The sequence below is a fragment of the Crassostrea angulata genome, chromosome 8 (genome assembly GCF_025612915.1).
Source record: "Crassostrea angulata isolate pt1a10 chromosome 8, ASM2561291v2, whole genome shotgun sequence".
Classification (NCBI taxonomy): domain Eukaryota; kingdom Metazoa; phylum Mollusca; class Bivalvia; order Ostreida; family Ostreidae; genus Magallana; species Magallana angulata.
In genome coordinates, this window is record NC_069118.1 from 5,665,657 (window position 1) to 5,688,424 (window position 22,768).

At 34.7% G+C, this 22,768-nt stretch overlaps 1 protein-coding gene across 3 annotated transcripts; it reads left to right on the top strand.

Annotated features, from left to right (window-relative positions):
* The first annotated feature begins 1,084 nt into the window (after nt 1-1,084).
* Nucleotides 1,085-22,411, top strand: LOC128159426 (uncharacterized). 3 transcript variants are annotated; one of them, XM_052822519.1, is made up of 6 exons: nt 1,085-1,200; nt 4,752-4,898; nt 5,882-6,000; nt 10,305-10,426; nt 12,803-12,870; nt 18,539-22,411. In XM_052822519.1, the coding sequence occupies exon 6, from the start codon at nt 18,621-18,623 to the stop codon at nt 21,630-21,632; it is 3,012 nt and encodes a 1,003-aa protein (XP_052678479.1). In that variant the 5' UTR covers nt 1,085-1,200; nt 4,752-4,898; nt 5,882-6,000; nt 10,305-10,426; nt 12,803-12,870; nt 18,539-18,620; the 3' UTR covers nt 21,633-22,411. The 3 variants fall into 3 exon arrangements, with proteins under 3 accessions (XP_052678479.1, XP_052678480.1, XP_052678481.1); XM_052822520.1 differs by lacking the exon at nt 1,085-1,200 and having other exon boundaries at nt 4,622-4,898; XM_052822521.1 differs by lacking the exons at nt 1,085-1,200; nt 4,752-4,898; nt 5,882-6,000; nt 10,305-10,426; nt 12,803-12,870 and adding an exon at nt 16,276-16,774.
* The last annotated feature ends 357 nt before the right edge of the window (nt 22,412-22,768 follow it).

Sequence of the window (22,768 nt, forward strand, 5' to 3'; positions counted from 1 at the left end):
ATAAATATAGAAGTAGCTATCTGCAGTTATATAGACATCGATCTGTTTGAAATATGAAGTTTCTATTTTTCAATAAAATGATAGGCTATCAAAATGTCCAGCAGCCAGTACTGCTGAATTAAAATAAAATTGGCATTGCTTATTGCTGCATTTCCTCTAATTTTCTTAAATTTTGAAGATATTTTGATTATTTCTTTATACTTCGAACCAATCTGATGCCACAGTAGCATAAAAAAGAAGTTTTGCTTTTTCCCTTTATACCTAGCTGTTACCTAGGACAAAATTAGTTGGTAGAGCACATGGCTAGAGATTCAGGAGGCCCTGGTTTGAATCCTGGTCTGGTCCATCATTTTCTCTCCTGTCTTGTTACATTTGGTGCCATGACCAACTCCTGGAACTGACAGGGGACAGAATCTGGGATTTGGTCTTCAAGGGTTAGGATAAATTATTGAAAGGGGGGGCTGACATTCAGACTGATTGATTCAGTTGCTGACACATTAAACTCTAGAGCTTTATAGATAGAGCACATACCTGATTAAAGATTTGGGGGTCACAAGTTAGAATCCCGTAATGGTCCCTCATATCTCCCATCCTGTAGAGCCCTATTCCTCTTTGAAGAACCTTGCATGCTACAGGAATCAGTGCCTAAAAAGTATCTCTTGTATGTTACTGCCTTACAGTATATACTAGTATATAAACCTAAATTAAAAAAAAAAAATATGTAATACATGTACTAATTTGTATATTGGCATGAAAAGAAAAACACTTTGTAAATGTAAGTATAAACATATATACATGTGTAACAGATGTACAGTAGATTAATTTTATGAAATACAGAATGATATTTAAATGTAAACCGAATACAATTATAGAGGGAAACAAGTTTTTCATGCATGTTCACATCAAGCATGTCGGAGCATTAAAGCGTTCTAATTAGATATTCAAATTAAATATCATCTCTTAATTAAGCAGAAGAACATCTTGCCATCTGGAGGAAGAAACCAAGATATAGGGAAGTCTTGATATAAAGAGGGGAGGTTTAATTGTCTCACAAGCCACCAGCTTCTTTCAAACCTGACAGGAAATAATCTACTTCAGAATACAGCGTTATATAACAAGCAAGCTCCTTGAAGACTTGAGTTAAGATGTGGCCGTTGTTTCTGTGATTATACAACCAGATTTATACAGAGGAAACCACAGGTATGTACAGTGCAAACAAGATCTACATGTATACTCATGGCTACTTAATATAATATATATCTACAGGGTAAGGTGTATATATGTTCCTAAGTCCTCAAAACAATGTATATTGCTTGTAGTACATGTCTATTTCATATTGAATGCATGATGTACTTAAATTTATTGCAAATTAATATATTTTTGTTTTCAATTTTGAAGTGTGTTTGAACTTTGCTAGAGAGTGTCCTGTACATTAGGATGATCCGCAGGTATTATAGCAGAAATCTCCGTGGCTCTATATACTACATGCATATATATAGTCTCTGAGTAATTGTTATAGCTACACTGTAGAATCATTGAATCCTTGAAATATAAGATTTATGTTTGTCTTTTCTATAACTGAGTGACTGAATGAATGTCGATCCTCATGGGGTTCTAGTGGCGACTTCAGTATTTGTGTAAATATGTTATTTTTCTATCACGATGACAAATTTCTAGCTAATACCCGGTACCTCAAATGATTTAATCAGGTTACAGCAGTATATATATTTATCTTTATTTTGAAATTTTCAAAACTGGTTTTCAAAATTGTTATTCATTTCCTCAACCTTTTCTTCATCATTTATCTTAAATGCTTTCAAACACAGTAACAGTACGTGGCTTAGTTAAAAAAGCATGCACTAATTAGCTGAATAATTTAACTTTAATCATATACATATACTGAAGGCATAAAAAACCAAAAATATGCAGATTAGATTTTATCTTAAGTGAAAATTGTTGTCTCTCGCTAATTGCAACATTATTCACTGATAAGCTACATGTATATGCAATATTATATTTATCATATGTTAGCATATATGAAGTTTATGTATCATACCAGGAAGTTACCTGGTAATTAATTAAAGCATAAATTATTAGTGTTACAAAATCCTTGCACAAGAAAAATTGACATGCGTAATGATTTTTTGGTTTTGGTTAAAATTATAACTGATTGAGGATTGAGGTATTTTAAAAAACACAATAAAGTGGTCAAATAATGACAGTGCAAACAGCAAATACATTGCGATCATAAATAATGATGGCAATGAACAGCAGGACATTGTTTTAAAAAATGGGTGGAGAAATATCAAATTTAAAATTTTTAAAAATTCATCTGACAGTGTATGGAATGTTGAATATTTCCTCATTTTACCCTGTATGTTTTAGAAACCTATGATTGTGTGACTTACCTATTTACCCAGAAACAATGTATGGAGGAAATTTGAAAATTTGGGACATTTCATTTGATCTTTTATACTTACTAACATTGTATTTCTGACATAATGTGGTCTATTCAATAACATCTATGCCTTTTGTCCACCTATATTTTGTACGCTTTGCAGGAAGTATAAAACTGAAACATTGGAATTCTAAGGAAATAATCAAATGACATTAGAAAATTTGATCCAAAGTTCACAACAAAAGTGCCTGAATAGTTACAATGATAAAGGGAAGTAATACAGCCTGAACTTTTATGAAATATAATATAAACTTATGATATCAATAATCTAAACCAGTCGAAGCATGTAAATAATAACAGTCTTCTTTGGCAGCATGAAAGTATTATTTTGATATCAGGAAATATTTTACAACCTCCAGGTGAATATTTTGAAATTTTTTAGTTTTTAAGGTGGCTAGGTAGTCAACAAGTAACTGATATATATATATAATTATATAGCCATCAGAGCTACCTTAAAATTTAAGGTATGGTTTTTAAAACTATGAAGTAAAGATTTTGACACATGTACTGTATACGTGGAAATATTCGCCATCATTTTATTTTCACCCCTTTCACCCTCGTTGCCAGAGGGCAAATTTAAGACTGGGCGAATTCCAATGTCTCATATAATCTTTCTTTAAACGAAAATTTCCCTTGGCGAATTCAACATGGGGTAAAACTGTTTCGCAAGTGTAAAAGGGCGAAAATTACATGGGGCAAAAATAACCCTGTATACAGTATTTACATTTGAGTAGTTTCCTCTTGTACAAAGCTCTTCTTCTTGATAAGGAGATTATTATAGTCTAAAAATGGCCGTGATCATTCTGTCCCCTTAATTAGACGAATGTTAATGAGGGGAAATAAGTATAAGGTCATGTACTGTGTGCTCTCTTAAATTAATTAGGAAATTCGCCCTGAAATCTGGATGCATGTGGAATATTATGGGCACTGCTAGGCCTAAGGAGTTATTCAATGAGCTGTTACAGTTCACCATTAATTGATTTATTACCAGTCAAATTGTTTTCGACATTATTGACAGTTTATAGATGTATGCTTAAAACAAAGTGATTTTTACATTTATGATGTGCAATGAAGTATGTCCACCAATAAATTTAACTGTGTAAGAGATTTATATAGGTAAGTTCCTTGATAATTAAGTTCCTGGATAATTAAGTTTCACTGCTTCCCACTTAAGTTCTGTACATGTAGAGTGATTTATGTTAAAACACCTTTTTTATGAGTTGAAACAAATATAACGCGCAGATCGGGCTGCTTCAGGTGGGGTGAACCAATCAGAGGTGGCGGACTTGATTGATTTGTATATATATATATATACACACTGTCATCACTTTCTCTACTTACTCATTCATTACACACAATAGTTTGATTCAGTGTACAGATTGACTCATGGTGGCTCAAAATTTCTCCAAGGGTGTACCTGCATGGTTCGAATACTGCATGGCGCCGGATAGCTAAGTGGGTAGAGCACCTGACTAGAGATTCAGGGGGCCCGGGTTAAAATCTTGGTCTGGTACGTCTTTATTTCTCCCATATCCCATACCTCATTCTAAAGTTCTCCCATGGGAATGGAGTTTCATCAACAGTATTCGCAGCATCATATTAATTAGTTGATAACGACTTGGGTTAAATTTCAGTCAAAATGTTTCCTTTTGTTTTTTTCTCTATCTGTCTTTTTTATAACATGATAGATGCATAATTAACAACAATTACAGCAGCATGTTTTTATCATGCTTTTTGAGAGTCTACACCTGATGTATTTTATGTACATAAAAATCTCACAACCTATCACAACAAAGACCTAATCAGAGATAAGAAACATGCCAACTTATGTGATAAACATGGATTCTCAGGAGATGGGTCTTTATGAAGTTGATAAGCTAGCTGAATTAATTACACTGATTATAAAGCCTTCTCCATGGATTCCATCACCTCTTTATCCTGGCTGAGACAAGTATTTCCTCTCCTTGGACAGCTAAAGCTCTGCCCATACTGCCAAGGAAAGGTGGGCCCAAGATTAAACAGGATTTCCTGATGAGCTCACCCCCCCCCCCCCCACACACACACAAAATTTTGACACCCCCTCCTACTGTGACCCTCATCCATTCTGCCCAATGGGAGGGAGGGACAGGGCCAGAGATTAACTAAATCTCCTTTGTGTACATGCATGCACTATTCAAGGTTATGCTTTACTGATTAGTAGACCTGGCTTCTCCATGAAGTTATATACAGTCGAGGGATTTTTGCACAGTATCTTTGCCAGCTCTAGTACGCTTGTTTTGTTGTGTGATTGTAGAAGCCTATTACATGGGGAGTGACTAAGTAAATCTACCAATACATAGAAGCTGGTTATAATTGGTTTACACCCTGGGGGAGATTTCTGTGATGGAAATTTAATGTGATCGGATATTAATGATGGTTTTACATGGCAGCTGATTTTGCCGTGAGTATGGGAGTCATTTTATAGTTTTCTGCTACTGTACACAGTTCTAGTGGTCAAAAAACTTTTTAAGGATAAACTTAATTGCTGGCTAAGCTATATATATAATGCATTTCTTTCAAAACTGCAGGTTAAAATTTTGATGGGCCATGAATATTTTCTTTTTAATCTTTCCCTAATGTGATTATATATATAGATAATGTTATTGCACTTCTATCAAATTATACATTGTTTTGCCTCAGAATAATATGTCAGTTAATTTAATTTCAAATTGATGAAATGGTGAAATGGAAAGAACATTAAAAATCAATACTTCGTCCTGCAGTTATGCATGTGTGCTGGAATGTCATAACACACTTTAGATATTTAACATGGGATATTTATTCTGAATGCATAGAAACATTCTTGATGGGTGGATCAGAATGTTGTTATGGGGGCCTAATGACCTTGAAACTCATACATGAGGTACTTGTATTAGATGTTCTCAAAAGATAAGCTAGCAGGGGTTCAGGGAGCATACAACCGCAAATCTGTGTGATACTGGGTCATAAAATGCAGCGCAACCATATTGATGGCAAGCGAGTTTCATTGATGATTTAAATATGATGAATTGGAATGGAGTTTTTTGCATATAATTAATGGTATTCTGGTTCTTGATATCAACTTTTGATTATTTAACATCATATCCTTTTGATTGTGCATGCAAACAGTATTAATTATATATTTATGTCGTTTTTTCATAATCATTATGTTAATCACATGTACAACTAACGTTTCTGATCTGACAGATGTACATGCATTCTTAAAATGCTATCGCTGCTATTAACAAATATAAAAACTTTAAAAGGTGTACAATTGTACATGTGCATTTAAATTATTTTGTAATGTTATTCAATATTCATCTGAATATCTGGTGGACTGAATAACGATCAACAGGGAAATTTTTTCTAGAGATTTATTATCACTTTTCTTTTTCTGATTGACAGAGTGTTGAATTGGTTTAGTAGAGAGGATTGACATCATATGGTGCGATCGTGAGAGAATTAAATAAGTCACCTGTATAGTTATGCTGCATGGACAGGACTTATTGCTGTAGTAGACAAAGGTAAGCTCACTCTCCTTCCAGCAACCCCCCCCCCCCCCCTTGCCGCTAAGAGTCCCAGACTGAATTTACTGAACCAGCAAAAAAAAAATGGGTGGTATTCTTTTGTTGTGCACCTAATTACTCACAAAAATGTGTAGATGTCGGCGGTTCCTGTATGTGTTTGTACAACTTTTTTATGAGAGATGAAAGTTTTTTTTCTGGTCTTGTAGCATGACTTTTCCAGACGAAAAAACTTTTCCCAATAGCTATACCATATGACTATATTACTTTTACATGTATTTAGGTTTTGGGGTATGTTATTTGATTTTTTTGGGTCAGTGGTTCATCCATTGTGGTTCTAAGCATGACGTGGGCAGACAGTTATGATTTATTACTTTCGGAATAAAATACAGTTGTTATGTTATCAGATCCTAGCTAGATCATGTAGGACACAGTTGATGATTTTAAATGGGTTATTTATATATTTAACAGTGATTTTGACATTAACTAGGATTATGTGTTTGGTAGATGTTTAGATGTGAATTATATTTGAAATTTGTAAATCATTGAGAAGAAACATGGTAAAATAAAAAACATATTCCACCACCACCACGGAATCAAGTTAAGTCGTACCCAACCCGACTCGCACCCAAACCAACTCGTACCCAAATATTTGAGTACGACTTCACTAGTCAACTCGTACCCACGGGAAAAATATATTTATACTAGGAAAATAAAATACAATAGTTTTTATTCATAGGTTATGTTTTTTATTTATGTTTTATTTAACTTTAAATTAACTTTGCCTGTTGCCTAATCCATTTGATTACTCAAAAAAATATGTTTTAATTATAAAACAATATCTAATATAGTGATTTACTTACCATTTTCTTGCAGGAAACACCTCTCTCTCGAACCATGTTGATCTTCCAAAAGTGATGAAAATGTGTGTTTCTTCTTAATTATGAGCAGCATGTTTATTTTGTGCTGACAAACTCATTGGTTGATCGGTTGAACGGAATCACATAAAGCAATTAATTTTAATTTTAATTGATGATAGTTAACCTGCTCATAATCATTCTTTGATCCGTCCGCATTCAAGTACAGAACTATAGTATACCAGATTTTTATAACAAATTCTTTTAGATTTGTTATACAATTTGCATATTAATGTTATCGATAATATACAAAACATAACAACATACGAATAAAAGCCATTCATTTTATTTTCCTAGTATAAGTATATTTTTCCCCATGGGTACGAGTTGACTAGTGAAGTCGTACTCAAATATTTGGGTACGAGTTGGTTTGGGTGCGAGTCGGGTTGGGTACGACTTAACTGTAATTCACCACCACCCTCCCCCCACCCAACCCTCCATAACCTAACCCCCAAACCCCACACCCACACCCACACTCCACACCCCACCCCCTTTCCACAACCCATTACCCCCCACCTTCAACTTCAATTCTTCACAACCCAAAACACTCAACCCATTGCAACCCTTCACAGCCCAAAACTCTCACCTCAACCCTCCACAACCCATAGCACCCACCCCACCCCCACTTTCTTATACTCTGTCCCAAGATATTTTGGATTCACATTTGGCTTAATTGCTTGATATTTATAAATACCTCAGGATTCAAACGATGTTCATTCAAAAGTATGAAAAATTTCCAAGATTTCTCAGTCAAAAGGCCCCTGTTAGCTTTTCAGGTTTCAATACAATGCTAAAAAAATGTGATGTCTATTGTATTTTGTATTGCAGCAAGCCCGGATGATAACGTTGAAATATTGCGCGATGTATTCCGAGTGTATTCCGAATGGAGAAAAGATGTAAACATTCCCCATTATAAATCTCTGTAAGGAATCTGTTTTCGTTCCTGTGAATTTTTTCGAGTGAAAGATGATAATGTGTCAATGAAATTATCTTGGAAAATATCCCTTTCAACTATTTTAATTGCACTTCTTTCACATGTAAGTGTATTTTTATTAAAAATCGTCCAAATGTGCTGCATAAATATCTTGGGACAGACTATAGAACAGGTAAAAAAGACCTTAGATACACTGTACCTCAATTTATCACCAAATTACTAGAACCGTACAGCAAACTATAATTAAGGAGCAAAAAGGTCGTTAAGCAAGCTCCATGACCAAAGGCCATGCCAATTTAAATACCTGAGATACTGAAAAGGTGGCTTGTCCATCTATTTGCTTTGTGAACTGTAATATTTGATTGGTTGGTATTGGGAATGTCTTGTAATTTGACATGGATGTGCATTAGTACATTTGTATTGAGTTTAGAACAGATGCAGTCTACAGCAGTAAGTTCATTCAAAATTAAAGCATTCCATCAACTGATAACTGTAATTGAACTGATCTGAAAAATGTGAGAAGAAATTCATCAACCCAGTTATCACAGAATGAAAATTGCCATGCAGCGAGACTTTCTGCTGAAATTGCGAATTGATAATGCAGAGGCTAGGGTATCCCTGCAGTGTATAAGTTCTCACACAGGGGCTGATAGGTGCCATTGATGTTTTCCTTCAAACTGATAATTCTATTAGGTGGGGAGGCAGTTCTGAAAACTCTGGGTGGTGTCTGACTAGCATTAAATGGGGACTAAATATTGATTACTTTCAATAGTGATGTACACTGTAGGTTTATACATAATGTAATGGAAAAACCCTTAAACTGGTTTGTATTTCTCCTCTCTGTCCATTTCTCCAACTCTCTCTCCTTGGGGTTAATCTTCTGAGTGTCCATTTTATAGTAAGACAGAAACTTTTTGTTTCCTCTTTCTATTCTCCTCTATGCAGACTTGATCTCACAATCAGAAAACTTTCAAGATATAATGGAATGTATGGAACACATGAGGTTTATTTGATAACAAATATAATCATATTGTTTCTAAAATTTTCAGAGAATAAAATATTTCCTCATAAACACGTAACATGTGAGTTGAAAATTTTTATATTGGTGAAAATTGTAAAAACCCTATCTATACTGAATAAAGATCATTAGCTGGTGTTGTAACCAATTGCAGCAGTGTTACAAAGTTAAAAAGCAGGCTACTTTTGATGATAGCAACATTTTGTTGTGAGTACATGTATCTCAATATCTTGTTACATGAACTAAGACCTCTGAAAGACAACTTCTAGATGAAATCCAAATACTGTTTAGACATTGTTATATACCTGAGTAATTATATCAGGTGTGTAAGATGATCAAGGTAGGTGTCAGAGATGCTCTACCTAAAACATGTGTTCCATGCTAAAAATTTGTAATGAAGTACATACAATGCAAAAGGAGGTGAAATATATGTTTGATATCTTTTCTCAAACTTTGTTTTATTTTTGTTGTGCAATTGTATGAACCTTTGGGTGTAGTCTTATTTGAAACACCTTTTTCAGCATGAGGAAATCATTTTATACAGTGTCAATACCCAGTTGGTTATTTCTTTGTGTGCATGCAGTTTTAGATCATATCCCACCTGTCAGGTATAATGAGTCAATTAGGACCTAACAAATGTTATACAGGTATATGTAATCACTCAATATTGTTCACAAAAAGTCAAATATGGACCAAAAAGGAGTGTCATTTCAAAAGGAGGTTTAGGAAGCACTTGAACTTAAAAGTTAATTAAAGAAAGTTTCTATCTGGGTGGGGTCTGCCAGGGGTGAATAATGAATTACAATGTATATAAACTTACAGGTAAACTGTATGATTTGGTTGAGAAGCAGAGGTTTCAGGTAGCTATAGCTACTGCATGCAGTCTAGTACAAAGACATAAGTTCTCTAGATAAAACTCAGAAGCTGAAAAACAAAGACGACAAATTTGATTCAGAGATCGTGTGTTTTTCTGGAGTAAAAAATATAATACACAATGTACCACATATCACTCAATAGGAATGAAATTCATTAGATTGGAAGTCTATGTACTTTAAAATTGAATAAAAATGTCATCTTAAAATTGAGATTAAAAGGATTAAAATTTTGTCAGTGGCATTGCATTAGAGGGATAGGAAAAGCTTTTAAATGCCTTTTATCAAATTGTTTATTTATTTGGAAAGGAATTTAAAACCCATCCATTGGTATTGGACCATACAGTTATATATATAACAGTAATTCAAGAATGATGACATCATGATTTATTTAAATTACAGATTTTGGATGAACGTCATTCGGGTATAGGGGTAAACAGATTGTTGTCCTCTGTATAAGTGTAATAATATGTGTGATGAGAATTGTGCTAGGCTTTTATAGGCATCCTTAGTTCATTGGCTCACCTGCCTAAATCACTGAATCACCTGGGTTTTTCTTTCAGTTTGTGTACAGTGCCTGCAGGGATAATCTGTGACTAAGGAGTTTTAATCAAGAGCAATACACACCATCCTCCAGAGGTTTAATTAGCCACACACTGTCAGAGAGGTTCACCGCCATGTGATGGTAAGGCATACAGCTGTGAGCTTTCTTACTTGTTTGTTATAAGTTGCACATCATTGACAATTCAGTTTATTGCATTTTGCTGATTTTATATGGTCTTTGTTTCATGGGGTCAGTGTTTTAGGAAAAAAAGATCATATTTTTTAGATGTATGTATGACGAAAGTTCAAAATGACCAGTGACTTTTAAAATGGGGTGGGGGTAGGACAAGAGAGAGAGAGAGAGAGAGAGAGAGAGAGAGAGAGAGAGAGAGAGAGAGAGAGAGAGAGAGAGAGAGAGAGGACATAAACTGATAAAGAGGGAGGGAGGGAGGGAGGGAGATATGTGTCCTCAGGTACATGTGTACTAAGTGGATAATCAGGAAATTATGACTGAATTAATGAATTATGACTGAATTAATGAATAAAATCAGGTCCCATGCAAATTTTACATCAGATGGCTATTATTTGGGGTTCTTAATCACTTTACATAAAATATATAGTTAATCACTGTTACAGCAAACCTGCTTATAATGAATTCAATCTCATAATGTATTTGTCAGGTTTATTGCCCAAGCCTTGTAAATTAAGTATTATAAGCAAATTGGATACATCAAATTACATTATAAATTTGTTTGCCCCTGGAACTTTGCTGTAAGCTGTGTCAAAGGCAAGAAGCACTGTTTAGTGGAGATCTCTTATTAAACAGATTTAGGAAGAAATAACTGCATAAAATCGTGAGAAGCAACCCTCACAGTTTTAAAATCCCGCTTTTATTTTCTTCAGTTTTGAACTATATACATGTACATTTATGGTGCTCATAATTTTATGTTCTTGCAGTTTGATACAAAGCAGTGGTATTGCAGAATTAAGTTCTTGTGTTAAATAAGAAATTCACAGTGTCAAGTGAAATATAACATGTATAAGTCGTATTTCAATCCCAATTTCAGATGACTCTTTCATCAAGTTCAAACTCACTTGCACACTGATACATGGAATAAAACATTGCACTTGACTACAACTCCAAGAGTGCAGCCAAATTTTCTAGCTTTAAATAGACTCATTCATGAGATGTTGCACTAGCCTGCATCTTGATGATGTAATCTTTAATAATGGTTTTATTGACATAATGATTACCGCTTGATGAGTGCAAAATGTGTCCCATAAACATGAAATATTATTATATTCCATATCCTGTTGATGTGTCACACGGCTGATATTTTAAATCAATAGAAATAAAACTCTGATTCTACCATAATGGGGGATATTAGTGTCCAAATTATGTCAATTTCCTAACAAATTATAAGCTTGCAGTGTACATATTATAATAATAAATATTACATTGTGTAGATTTGTGATTTTTAACTAAGTCCGCTGTTTTGGTTAAATATTTACACAATGAGAAAGAAAATTCTATTGTACGTATTAAATGTGCCTGCAGATAAAAAATACAAAATATTACTTATTGCTTGTTCAGATTGGAGACTTTTTGTGGATTGATATTTAATGTTATAATTATAACAACAGTTTAACTGGGCAATTGTATGTAATCTGTACATGTTGTAATAGGTTTGTTATAGATGATTAGTGTTATGGGGGACACATCATGCATTCAAGCTCTGTTAGGTAACACCCCTCCAACAGGAAATGAAGTGTCCTGATTAAGGGGGTGAATTAGTCGCCTCTGATGTCATTCATTGTGGGTCCTGCTTCGGGGTGAAAAATGAGACTCCTTGATTCTAGTGTTTATATTTAAAGCAGTCGTGTATTTTGGACTGAAGGAATTTATGTTCGAAGTAAGTTTATATATTCTCAAGAAATTATGATAAATATATATCTTGATGCAGTGTGATTTCAGCTTGTTTATTGTCCTATTTTTATATCATACACTTAAATGGAGTAAGGATTATTAAGTCTTTTTGAACTCGCAATGTAATTTTTGAAAACAAATCATTTATTGATTTCCCAAATTGTTTTAATATTTTCTACTATGCTACATACAGATAATTGAGTACATACTATTTCAAATTATAATAGACAAAAATGCCAAAGAAACAAAGCTAATTAAGGTATTCAGTTAATGTGTAAACCAATTGATGATGAACTAATTACTTCTCAGATCTGGTCAGGGTTGCTATTTCCTATGCAAAACTTAGTTTCTATGGTAACCTGGGACCCCTTTATCCTCTGTGATTTGTACAGTGTTGTGTCAAAGGTCAAATAGGCTAGGTTACACAAGGCCACAACGTTACAGCTAAGAAAAGGGTGATTTGTTACAAGGCAGGTTAAAGTTTCAGATTCTTAATGGGGAAGCAATTTAAGTGTGTATACTCGGTAGGTATTAACTAGTCATGCATGAAAGCCTGGAGGAGTAATTCATTTTCCAAGTTTAAACTTTCAGGAATCCACAGAAAAGAGGAATGCTATGGTCACCTAAGGAAAAAAGAAATCAGATCGTGAATTTATTCTGTAAGTATACGCATTTCAATTATAAGTTGGATATCTATATTTATGAATTGACAAGGCAGATGAAATACATGTACATGTCTATAATATAAATATGATTTGACGGTGAAGTGATTACCTTAGTTCAGAGAAAAGTAAGAATTGAAAGGAGAAATAGAGTGATAGATCGACAGATTCAGCGGTCTAGCTTACCAATTTTGATTGATGGATATAGGCGAACAAAGAACAAACATCTCCCAGATGTCCAGGAAAAGAGGAGTTTGTGAGGTGATAACAGAGAAGGGGATTTTGTTCTGTACATTTGTATGGAAATGTATTCTGAAGGTTGCTTAATTTGACAACACGACCGAGAAATTAAGTTTTCTAAAGCTTAGGGATTTATCTTTTGTTTATATGCAGCGACAAGTTACTTTTGTAAACTATGGTAGCTAATTAAGAGAAATGTTGTATACATTTAGAAGAAAAAACGTAGTAAAACTTCCTAATCTATTGGTATATTTTTATTTATAATAACAAGAGCAAAATATTGAATACTGTATGTAATGTAATAAATGTAATATATTGTGTGTAGCATTTGAAGGGGTACCCTAAAGAATAATTAAGAGAAATATTAAGTATTAAATTCAGAAAAATTCACCTTTAAAAAAAAGATTTTTTATCATTGATTTCATTAGATGAGAAATTATATATTTTTCAAAATGTTAACAAACATATGACAGATAAATACTGCATGGTTACTTATACCGGTAGGGATCATTTATGGGCAACTTGTGGACTCGATCCATCTTTATATATAGATATACTGTAATACTTGTACATATATAAAATGATGTATATCTAAACACATAATTTCTGTGTTATATTATGTATGATGCATAACTTTTGTCAGAATTATGGATATTGAGCAGACAGGTAGATTATGAATGTATACTTATTCTACAAACACACGAGAACCAATGCTGCTAGAATCCGCTAATAAACCACATATATTTTCTTCACTTTTAGAAGTAGATGGAAGTTATGTTTATTCTAAACTGTGTAGCCTTTCTGTTTCTGTTGGCATTTCTTCTTGTTTTAGTTCAAATGGACTTATATAAAAGGGACTTAAAAGAAAACATGAAAACAAGTCTTTCTTTACGTATCTTAGCTGATTGACAGATTTTAAGGTCTTAAAATCATGTTATCATGCATTTTCAGTTCTCTTCGTTTTGATCGTTATATAGTTGCAGGTCTTTAGCTCCCAGTCTGAAAAAATTTGGTTTGACAACCAGGGAAAAGTTGTCGTCCATCTAAAATTTTTCAGACCAGGATTTATGTACCTGCAGTTTAATTAGGTTACCAGTAATAGTTATTGTTACTGCACCAATACTTATTGTAGATTTTATTTATATTTGTAAATAAATAACTTCACGGTCTTAATAATTATGATAAATACATGTATAAGAAAAGTTTTGTCCATGGTCTGACGGTCAGATTCTCTGATAGCTTAGGTTTGTTGTGAGTTTTGCTGTAATCTGCTGTATCATGGTGGAATTGAAAGGGAAATAACCCCGCCAGTCTGGTCAAATGTGATAATGAACTGAGAGAGACATGGGTCTATGTATATTCTGGTCATAATACTTGCATAATTCTCACACATGTCAGTACAATCAGGGATATAATAAGCATGAATACATGAATATTTATGGGGTCATCTCCTTAATTTGCTGCTGGGGAGATCCTCTAGATCAATGTGTGCAGTTATAATCAAGCGGTTCTTGTACCCTGAATTTGTTTGCAGCAAATAGAAGTCATATATACATGTAATTTAGATTGAGCAGGTGTATTGATTCGTGAATCTGTCTATTGAGATTTACAGGGAACTTCATGAAGTCATGTAATGGTGATATATCCTTTGTTTTCATTGGGACATCACCTCTCTGTGACCTGCATGAATAATTCCTTCCTCTGTTGATGTATATATGTCTATGTTATATCATGACTCTTGCTGCTAAGGGTCTCAGGATTTTGTCAGAAAAAAGTGACCACATATTTAATTTAGCTCTTAATTAACTGAATACTCTAAGTTAAGGTATTAATTAAAAGAAGAATAGCTGGTGAAAAGTTTATTTTAAAATCTTAAAAAACTTTTTTCACTTTTCAAATGAAAGGTGAAAATATTCATCTAAATTGCTTTGATTTTTAGGGTAAAAAATGAAGGCCATTTTTTGTTCAATTTCTCTTTTCCTTGTTTTAATAAGGCATAAAATTTATTTTTACCAAATTAGGCACAAAGACCACAAAATATTCCATATTTTTTTAAAACTAATTTCCATATACACCTAGTATTTTAAAACTTTGTTCCCCATTGTTTACCTTTGAGGAATCTGACACTGCATGACAGTTGAATAATATTACGACTATAACCACATAAATCAAGAGTCACGACTCCCATTAATTAAGATCCACGGGAGAAGGTTTTTTTTTATGAATATTAGTGGGCAGAGGCTTCCTTTTGTCTGTCAGAGTACTGAACATGGACGTACAGTACTATTAAGCAGGGATGGTATATCTGGCCAGAGGCCTGCATTGAACATTCCCAGAACATGGCCACCATTTGTAAAAGACATGTCAATGATGATGAAACAAGATTTTTTATGGCGGTATTTGTGCAAAGTCTTACGGAGTACACTGAAAATCCCTGTTTTATTAGTCGATGTTGGAATGTGACTGTGTACTACCAACTACAGTGATATACTAGTGCATTACTAATAGAGCCAAAAGTCTCTTTGGAGGAGTTTATACTGACTTGATTCTTTTTTTCATTGAAAAAATGGATATGATATAACAGGTATGAGTTTAAATGTTTAACACTTATTGCATAATAAGTTAATTTTCTAACTTTGTGGATTCGCAGTGTTTTATTGAATTATTGCTTCTTATCAAAAGAGAAAAAAACACTTTATGCAAGTTTATTTGAAGGAAAAAAAAGTATTTTTGATGTTTAATGATGGAAACAAAGCAGAGAATTCAAAAAGCGGAAAAGATATGGGTACTTTGTAAAGGAGAATGATCAGAATAAAACAGTTGAATGCACTGTTGAAGCAGCCTTTGAATAAGAGTCAGGAATTTTGTTTGTACGCTTCTCAGCAATAGTAAACAGATGTCGGTTCAGTAATTAAATGTTATATAGTATTCATGCTTATTTTATCATCACTTTAACATTGAAGAGTGCAAAGTTTATTTTTGAAAATTCGTTCAAGAATGTTTGCATAAGATATATAGTTTTTGTGCTCAATTTCATATGTGATATTGGTAAACAAATTAACTAGAGTTGACATAAAGGTTAAATGTCTTTAGGTTCTAGTTAGACTTGTATGATCGCCATTTGGATAACACGTCCCCTGTTATAGCACATGCCCAGAGGTCCTCATGTGATCCAAATTTTACGAGATTTTTCTATCCTAGGGTCAAATATTATTGATGAAATTGACAGCAAAATTAACATAAAAATCTACATTAATTCCCTTTGTTACACTGGTATTGGGAGGTAAAATTTATAGTTATATCTCTGATATTGACCCGTGTGATCTCTACCATATTCTATATTTTGAGGAGAAAAAATTTGCTTGTACAGCTTATGACTCCCATTTGTGATCAATCATTCAAGATTAATCGCACTGAGGTCAACAAGTTATTGAAGGGGTCAATGAATCAGTGAGTATATTTACAGTACAGAACGCCAATACACAAACTTTTTTTTTACGGTTTAGTGTTAATTGACCACAACTTTTGGGGATTTTTGTTTGCACTGGTGTGAACTTGGTAGCTAGTTTTCTGATAATCTTGAATCAATAGGAGGAGTGTTACATTAGATGTCAAACCTCAGCACATATTGGAACTCATACAGACTGAATTTTGTTTGAAGGTAAATCAAATGCTTCATACTGCGACTAAATTACTTGAAGGAGAAAATGATTCTTAAAATAGATGGAGTTGTGCTGATTGCTTCTATATTTACGTTGAAAATCTAGATTTGTTGATAATTTTTTTCTTCTGTGCAGTGATATTTAATTTTGAATTTAGATTTTTTTTTATAACTGGTAGGCAATCTGATTTTATGATATCCCAGAACTTTTACAATATAATTGATGTAGATTTTTTTCTGTGGATGATTTATGACTTCTGTGGGGGTCAGTTTGTACAGTCTGCCTCTGTCAGAGGGAGTATGTTGATTTAAATGTTGTGGTTATGGGGGTTAAATTGGCTGCATGTTCTTTATCTACATGTATATCATACAAAATATATTTTGAACTCAGATTGCTTTATGAGTCTATTTGAATATCATGAGTATATGCTTAAACAGTCATTATTTACTGTAAAAGACATGACTTTTTAATATGTATCATACACGTGAAACATATTGGGATTTATAGTCAGTGATATAATTTGTTTTAAAGATTTCTTTTACCACCATTCAGTCGGGAATTGTCAAATATTGTGTCAGCGTTGTTAAAATTATTTCAAAATGAATGTGAAAAAAAAGCTCTTTTCTATTAAAGATGTCAGCTGTTAGTTTTTTATTGTAATTAAAATCTCTTCAATTATGGAATACCTGTGATATCCAGGGTCTTTATTGAGCAAATAAGAGGATAAAGAATGGAGACAATGAACATTTATGTTCACATATATCCATGTAAAGTAAATACTGATATGGAAGTGAAATTTTGTTTTATAAAACTGAGAAAAATCTATTTACGCAAGGAATACATCAGTCTACAGTAATAGACATTGAAGTTTCTTTGAAATGACAAGTCACAGTATTACTTCCCCTTGTGCACATAACACCTGCCTTAAGTTCCTGTCTTCTACCTGTCTGCCCTGATTGCTCGACCCCACGGTTTATGACCAGTCCACATAAAACACATAACTCTATAGCTCAATATCAGGGCTGAATGTTCACATAAACAGAACATAAAGGGTGATCGATAGGGCTCTCTATTTCATTCTCAGTCAGTGCTTACAGTAATATTTGGAGAATTCATCTTTTTGTTTCGGTAATAATGATTACTAGTGTATACAAGTACATGTATTATAATGCTAGAAAAATTTGGCCAATGTTATTTTCATGGATTAATTGGCCATGATCGATTCACATGTTTTTCCCAAAGTAACTTTTTCCATTGGACATGCAAATTTTGACTTAGCCTTGCCTAATGGATCAGATTTTTAATTCAAAAAGCAGGAGTACAAAACTCTGGGATTGAATCTTTTTTTTAACTTAGAAAATAACCATTAAGGAATTATTCTATGTAATGTCAGCTAGCATTTGATAAAGCAACATCATACATAACCAAATTTAAACATTATAAAGTTCAAAAGGTTAATAAGATATGCATACAGAGGACAGCTTTCTCAAAACAGTACAGATGTTCAATAACATGAAACGCTTGATAAATTTGTACAGAAGAGTATACGATTTCCCATCTGTTTGAAGATCAACAGATTTGAACTTTTTTATGAAAATGACATTTACCAAACTACTAAAGTAATTCAATTATGTTGTTTAGTCATTTACCACGAACAGTGAACTTAAGCTATGAAGAACATTAAATGTTGGATTAAGATATGCTTTGTATTATTCAGAATTTTGTCCAGGTAGACTCATGGTAAATTATTTTGTATTTTACAGGTATGAGCCATGGATAGCAGTGCAGGATAAAGTGTAAAACCTGGACCGATTCTTGACATCAAATCTCCACCCCTGTTGGACGATGAACCGTCTACACATCAGGGTCTCCCTTTTTGGAGCCCTGTTCTTACTTCTGTTCTGGTGTGATGGATGTGATTCAGCAAAAATTCCCTCAGGTCTGGATGTGAATGAAAGGATCAGCATATTTCAGACATATTTTATCTCAGAGAACTTAAACCACAGAAGACAAGTAAGGGATACACAGAATAATGTGCTAAATGTCAGTGACAGTGACATCACTGAAAATGCAAATTCCACTGCGAATTCCACTGCATCTGAATCTGTGTCCACATTTGAGCCAATAATAGGTGAACCAGAACCAACATCAACCTCAGAACCTTATTCAGAACCTGAGACACAACCTTCTAGTGAACCTACATATGAACCTACTAGTGAACCTAAAACAGAACCTACTAATGAACCAGTAACAGAACCAAATCCTACCAGTGAACCAGAGTCCACACCAGAACCCACAAATGAACCGATAGCAGAACCATCATCAAAATCAGAGCCAGTAAGTGAACCAGTTTCTACATCAGAACCTAAACCAGAATCAACATCTGAACCTGAGCCTACATCAAAACCAGAATCAACCGCAGAACCAGAATCTACAGCTGAACCTAAACCTACAAGTGAACCTGAGTCCACAGCTGAACCAGAGTCTACAGCTGAACCAGAATCTACAGCTGAACCTAAACCTACAAGTGAACCTGAGTCTACAGCTGAACCTGGGTCAAAAGCTGAACCTGAGTCTACAGCTGAACCAGAATCTACAGCTGAACCGAAACCTACAAGTGAACCCGAGTCCACAGCTGAACCTGAGTCTACAGCTGAACCAGAATCTACAGCTAAACCTGAACCTACAAGTGAACCCGAATCCACAGCTGAACCTAGGCCTACAAGTGAGCCAGGGTCTTCATCAGAGCCTAAACCTACAAGTGAACCAGAGTCTACTGCTGAGCCTAAACCTACAAATGAACCTGAACCTACAAGTGAACCCGAATCCACTGCTGAACCCAATCCTACAAGTGAACCAGAGATAACAGCTGAACCTAAGCCTACAAGTGAACCTGAGTCTACATCAGAACCTAGGCCTACCAGTGAACCTGAGTCTACTTCAGAACCTAGGCCTACCAGTGAACCAGAGTCTACATCTGAACCAGAACCTACTAGTGAGCCAGAATCTTCTGCAGAACCAGAGGTAACATCTGAGCCACATCCCAAGCCAGAAAACTCAACTGCTGAGCCAACCGCTGAGCCAGAATTGATCTCAGAACCAACCCCAGAATCTGGATCATCTTCTCCTGAACCAGAAGTTGAGCCAACATCAGATCCAGAAAGTGAACCAGAGCCTGAGGGTAAAGCCTTTGCAGAACCTCACCCAGAATGGGATGTAGCTCTGAAGGAGTGGCAGTGGGGATGGGACGTTTTGGTCTACTTCTTTGCATCTGTGTTTTTAATTCTTGCCGGATTAAGTCTGCTCAGTGTTATCAGACTGTGGAAGATCAAACATTTGCTGAGTAAAAACTATTTTATGGTGCTGAACATTTTGATCATCTTCCAGTGTGTTCTGAGGGCTCTGTATTTGCTGATTGACCCTTACAATATGAATGAAACCTATCATCCCGTTTTATCCTACTTTTTATACAGTACAGCGTTTCCTTGTCTGACGTCAGCGTTCAGTATTCTGTTCTACGCATTATTACTTGCAACAAAAATGAAAATGTTGTCTTCCAAAATTCAAAAGTCTTCAGTGCTAATCAGTATAATTGCATTCCATTTTGTTCTTTCCATCGCGACCGATTTTGTAGTTGGATTTTTCGCTGACGCAAAAGTCATGCTTTTGATATGCCAGTTCTTTTACATTTTGTGGGGAATCATATTATTCGCAGGATATGTGTTCATCTTTCGACGTTTACGTAAATCAGCAATAAACAGACGTAGGACTCTGAAGAAACACTCGATTTCGTACCCCTCGGACGTTTCTAGGAAGTCGGTAGTTAGTTCCATGGGAAGTCTTCCACGACCAAAGAAATCCAGAAACAAATCGACGCTGAACTCTGCGATCTCTGTGACGTTGATCGCGGCGGCCTGTGGAATATTCTGTATTATTCTGGAACTATACGGAATGTTTTACGTGTTCCGAGTGTTTACTGATGGTCACGTGCCTGAACCATGGCCGTGGTACGTGCATCAGTTCTTATTGCGAGTGTTCGAAATTATCATGTGTGCAATAATGATATACGTTGGGTCACAACCGATAAAATACAATAGGAGAAATGACTCCAAAACGTGTTATGTGTTCTGCTTCGTCATGAAAAAGTGCTGCTGTTCTAGTCAAGAAAATGGTGCTATGGAAATGGACCAAAATGCTTCATTTGGCAGCTCTCATTGCAAGAGTGCTTCCGATAGTGAGTACGAATCTAGTGACGCAAAATCTTCCAGGAAGAAGAGTAAGAATGTGATTGTTGAACAAAATGGGAACGGTCCCCAGCCGTGTAAGCACACTCACATCGTCATAGAGGAGGGGCTGGTCAGGTTCCGAAGTGAGGACGAACTGACGGACGGACTCTCCGACCGCGCGTCCAGTCTTCCCGACCTCCTCCACGGCAAGGCGGGATCCAACACAGCAGTCAACACTGGGATGTGTAACATGGCGTTCAATTCCAATGGAAATGTGACAAGTGCCCCATTACATAGGACCAACACCGAACCATCTGATATGATGGAGAAAAACTTAGGCAGTGTGGGGACCATAGGGACCATAGGGGCCAATATTCCGTCAATAAACCTCGCCCATAGTCTACAGTGGGAGTTTGACAAAGCATACGACCGCAGCTTCCAGTTAGCAGACGATCATGACGACACACCTCCCGCCTACAGCGAGGTGGAGATGGAGGAACCCGCGACGGATCAGAGCACCGATAAAACGGACTCGTCCGACGGAACGGACGACTCGTGCGGACCCGCTTCACCGTCACGACTTCCGCTCATCAAAGACAATGACACCTCAACTGATGACGTCAGACTTTGATAGAGAATGTGTTTTTCATGTCAACCATTTTTATTCTTTTTTAAAGAACATTTTTATAAAGACTGCTTTGTTTTTTAATATGTGCTGAAATAAGGACCATTATTATATTATGATATTGAGATTAGGCCTAGCAGATCTAGTAATTTATTGTTTTCATTCAAAACTCATGTGTTTCATAAACGTAGACCTTTGAGGTATTTTTGAACCTTAAAATCAAAATCGTTTTATTTCATGATTTTATATATATTTCGCAACATTTTTAATCTTACAAGATATCACGTGATTTATTTATTTTATGTACTAGTATTTACTAAAAAGGATAATGAAATATTTTTAGTAAAAACATGTACATGTAATATTTCGTGTCATCTTTGAAATTGATAAAGTGCGATGTTTCATAGCACGTAAGAGCATACTAAAAAACTACCAGCATGAACAATTGTCATTGTTTTATTTGAATACAAATATATTCTTGTCCACCATGTGATTCTTACTTCGCATTTATACATGAGCATTAAACCATATTCAAACGTAAAATGTGTATATTGAAGTTTTTTTTATGAATCATATATTAATATATAAAGTCTTGTGAATCATATACAAATGTAATATCGGGATAAACAGTTGATTTAAGAACTAAAAAAAGATTTCATTGACAAATTGATAACGATATGAAATTAATAACAGATATCCCTAAATACTCCATTAATGAAATTTGTTTATTAAAAAAGGGAAGCTGAATCTCGTTTACTTAAGAAGAGATATGATAAAATTGTATGCTAAACACGTGAAAATTTATAACTATTTTTTATATATAACGTAGAGGAAAGTTGATAAATTATTGGTTTGTTTATGTATTGCAGATCATATATACGTGTAATTGTAATAAAAAGGACATTATTCATTTCAACTTCTTCGTATGTACAGTGTTTTGACGTCAGAGCGGAAGGTCATATTTGTGCGTAACTCCCATATTTTATGTTTAAAGAAAACAGCATATTGTTGTACATGAAGTGATCAATACAATGTGTTAGAGGATTGTTTCTGGTTTCTTGCTTCCGATTGTTGATGAGCACAAACACAGACCACAGTTGTCCGCCCGTTGTCCGTATCTTTTTTATATACGCACATGTACA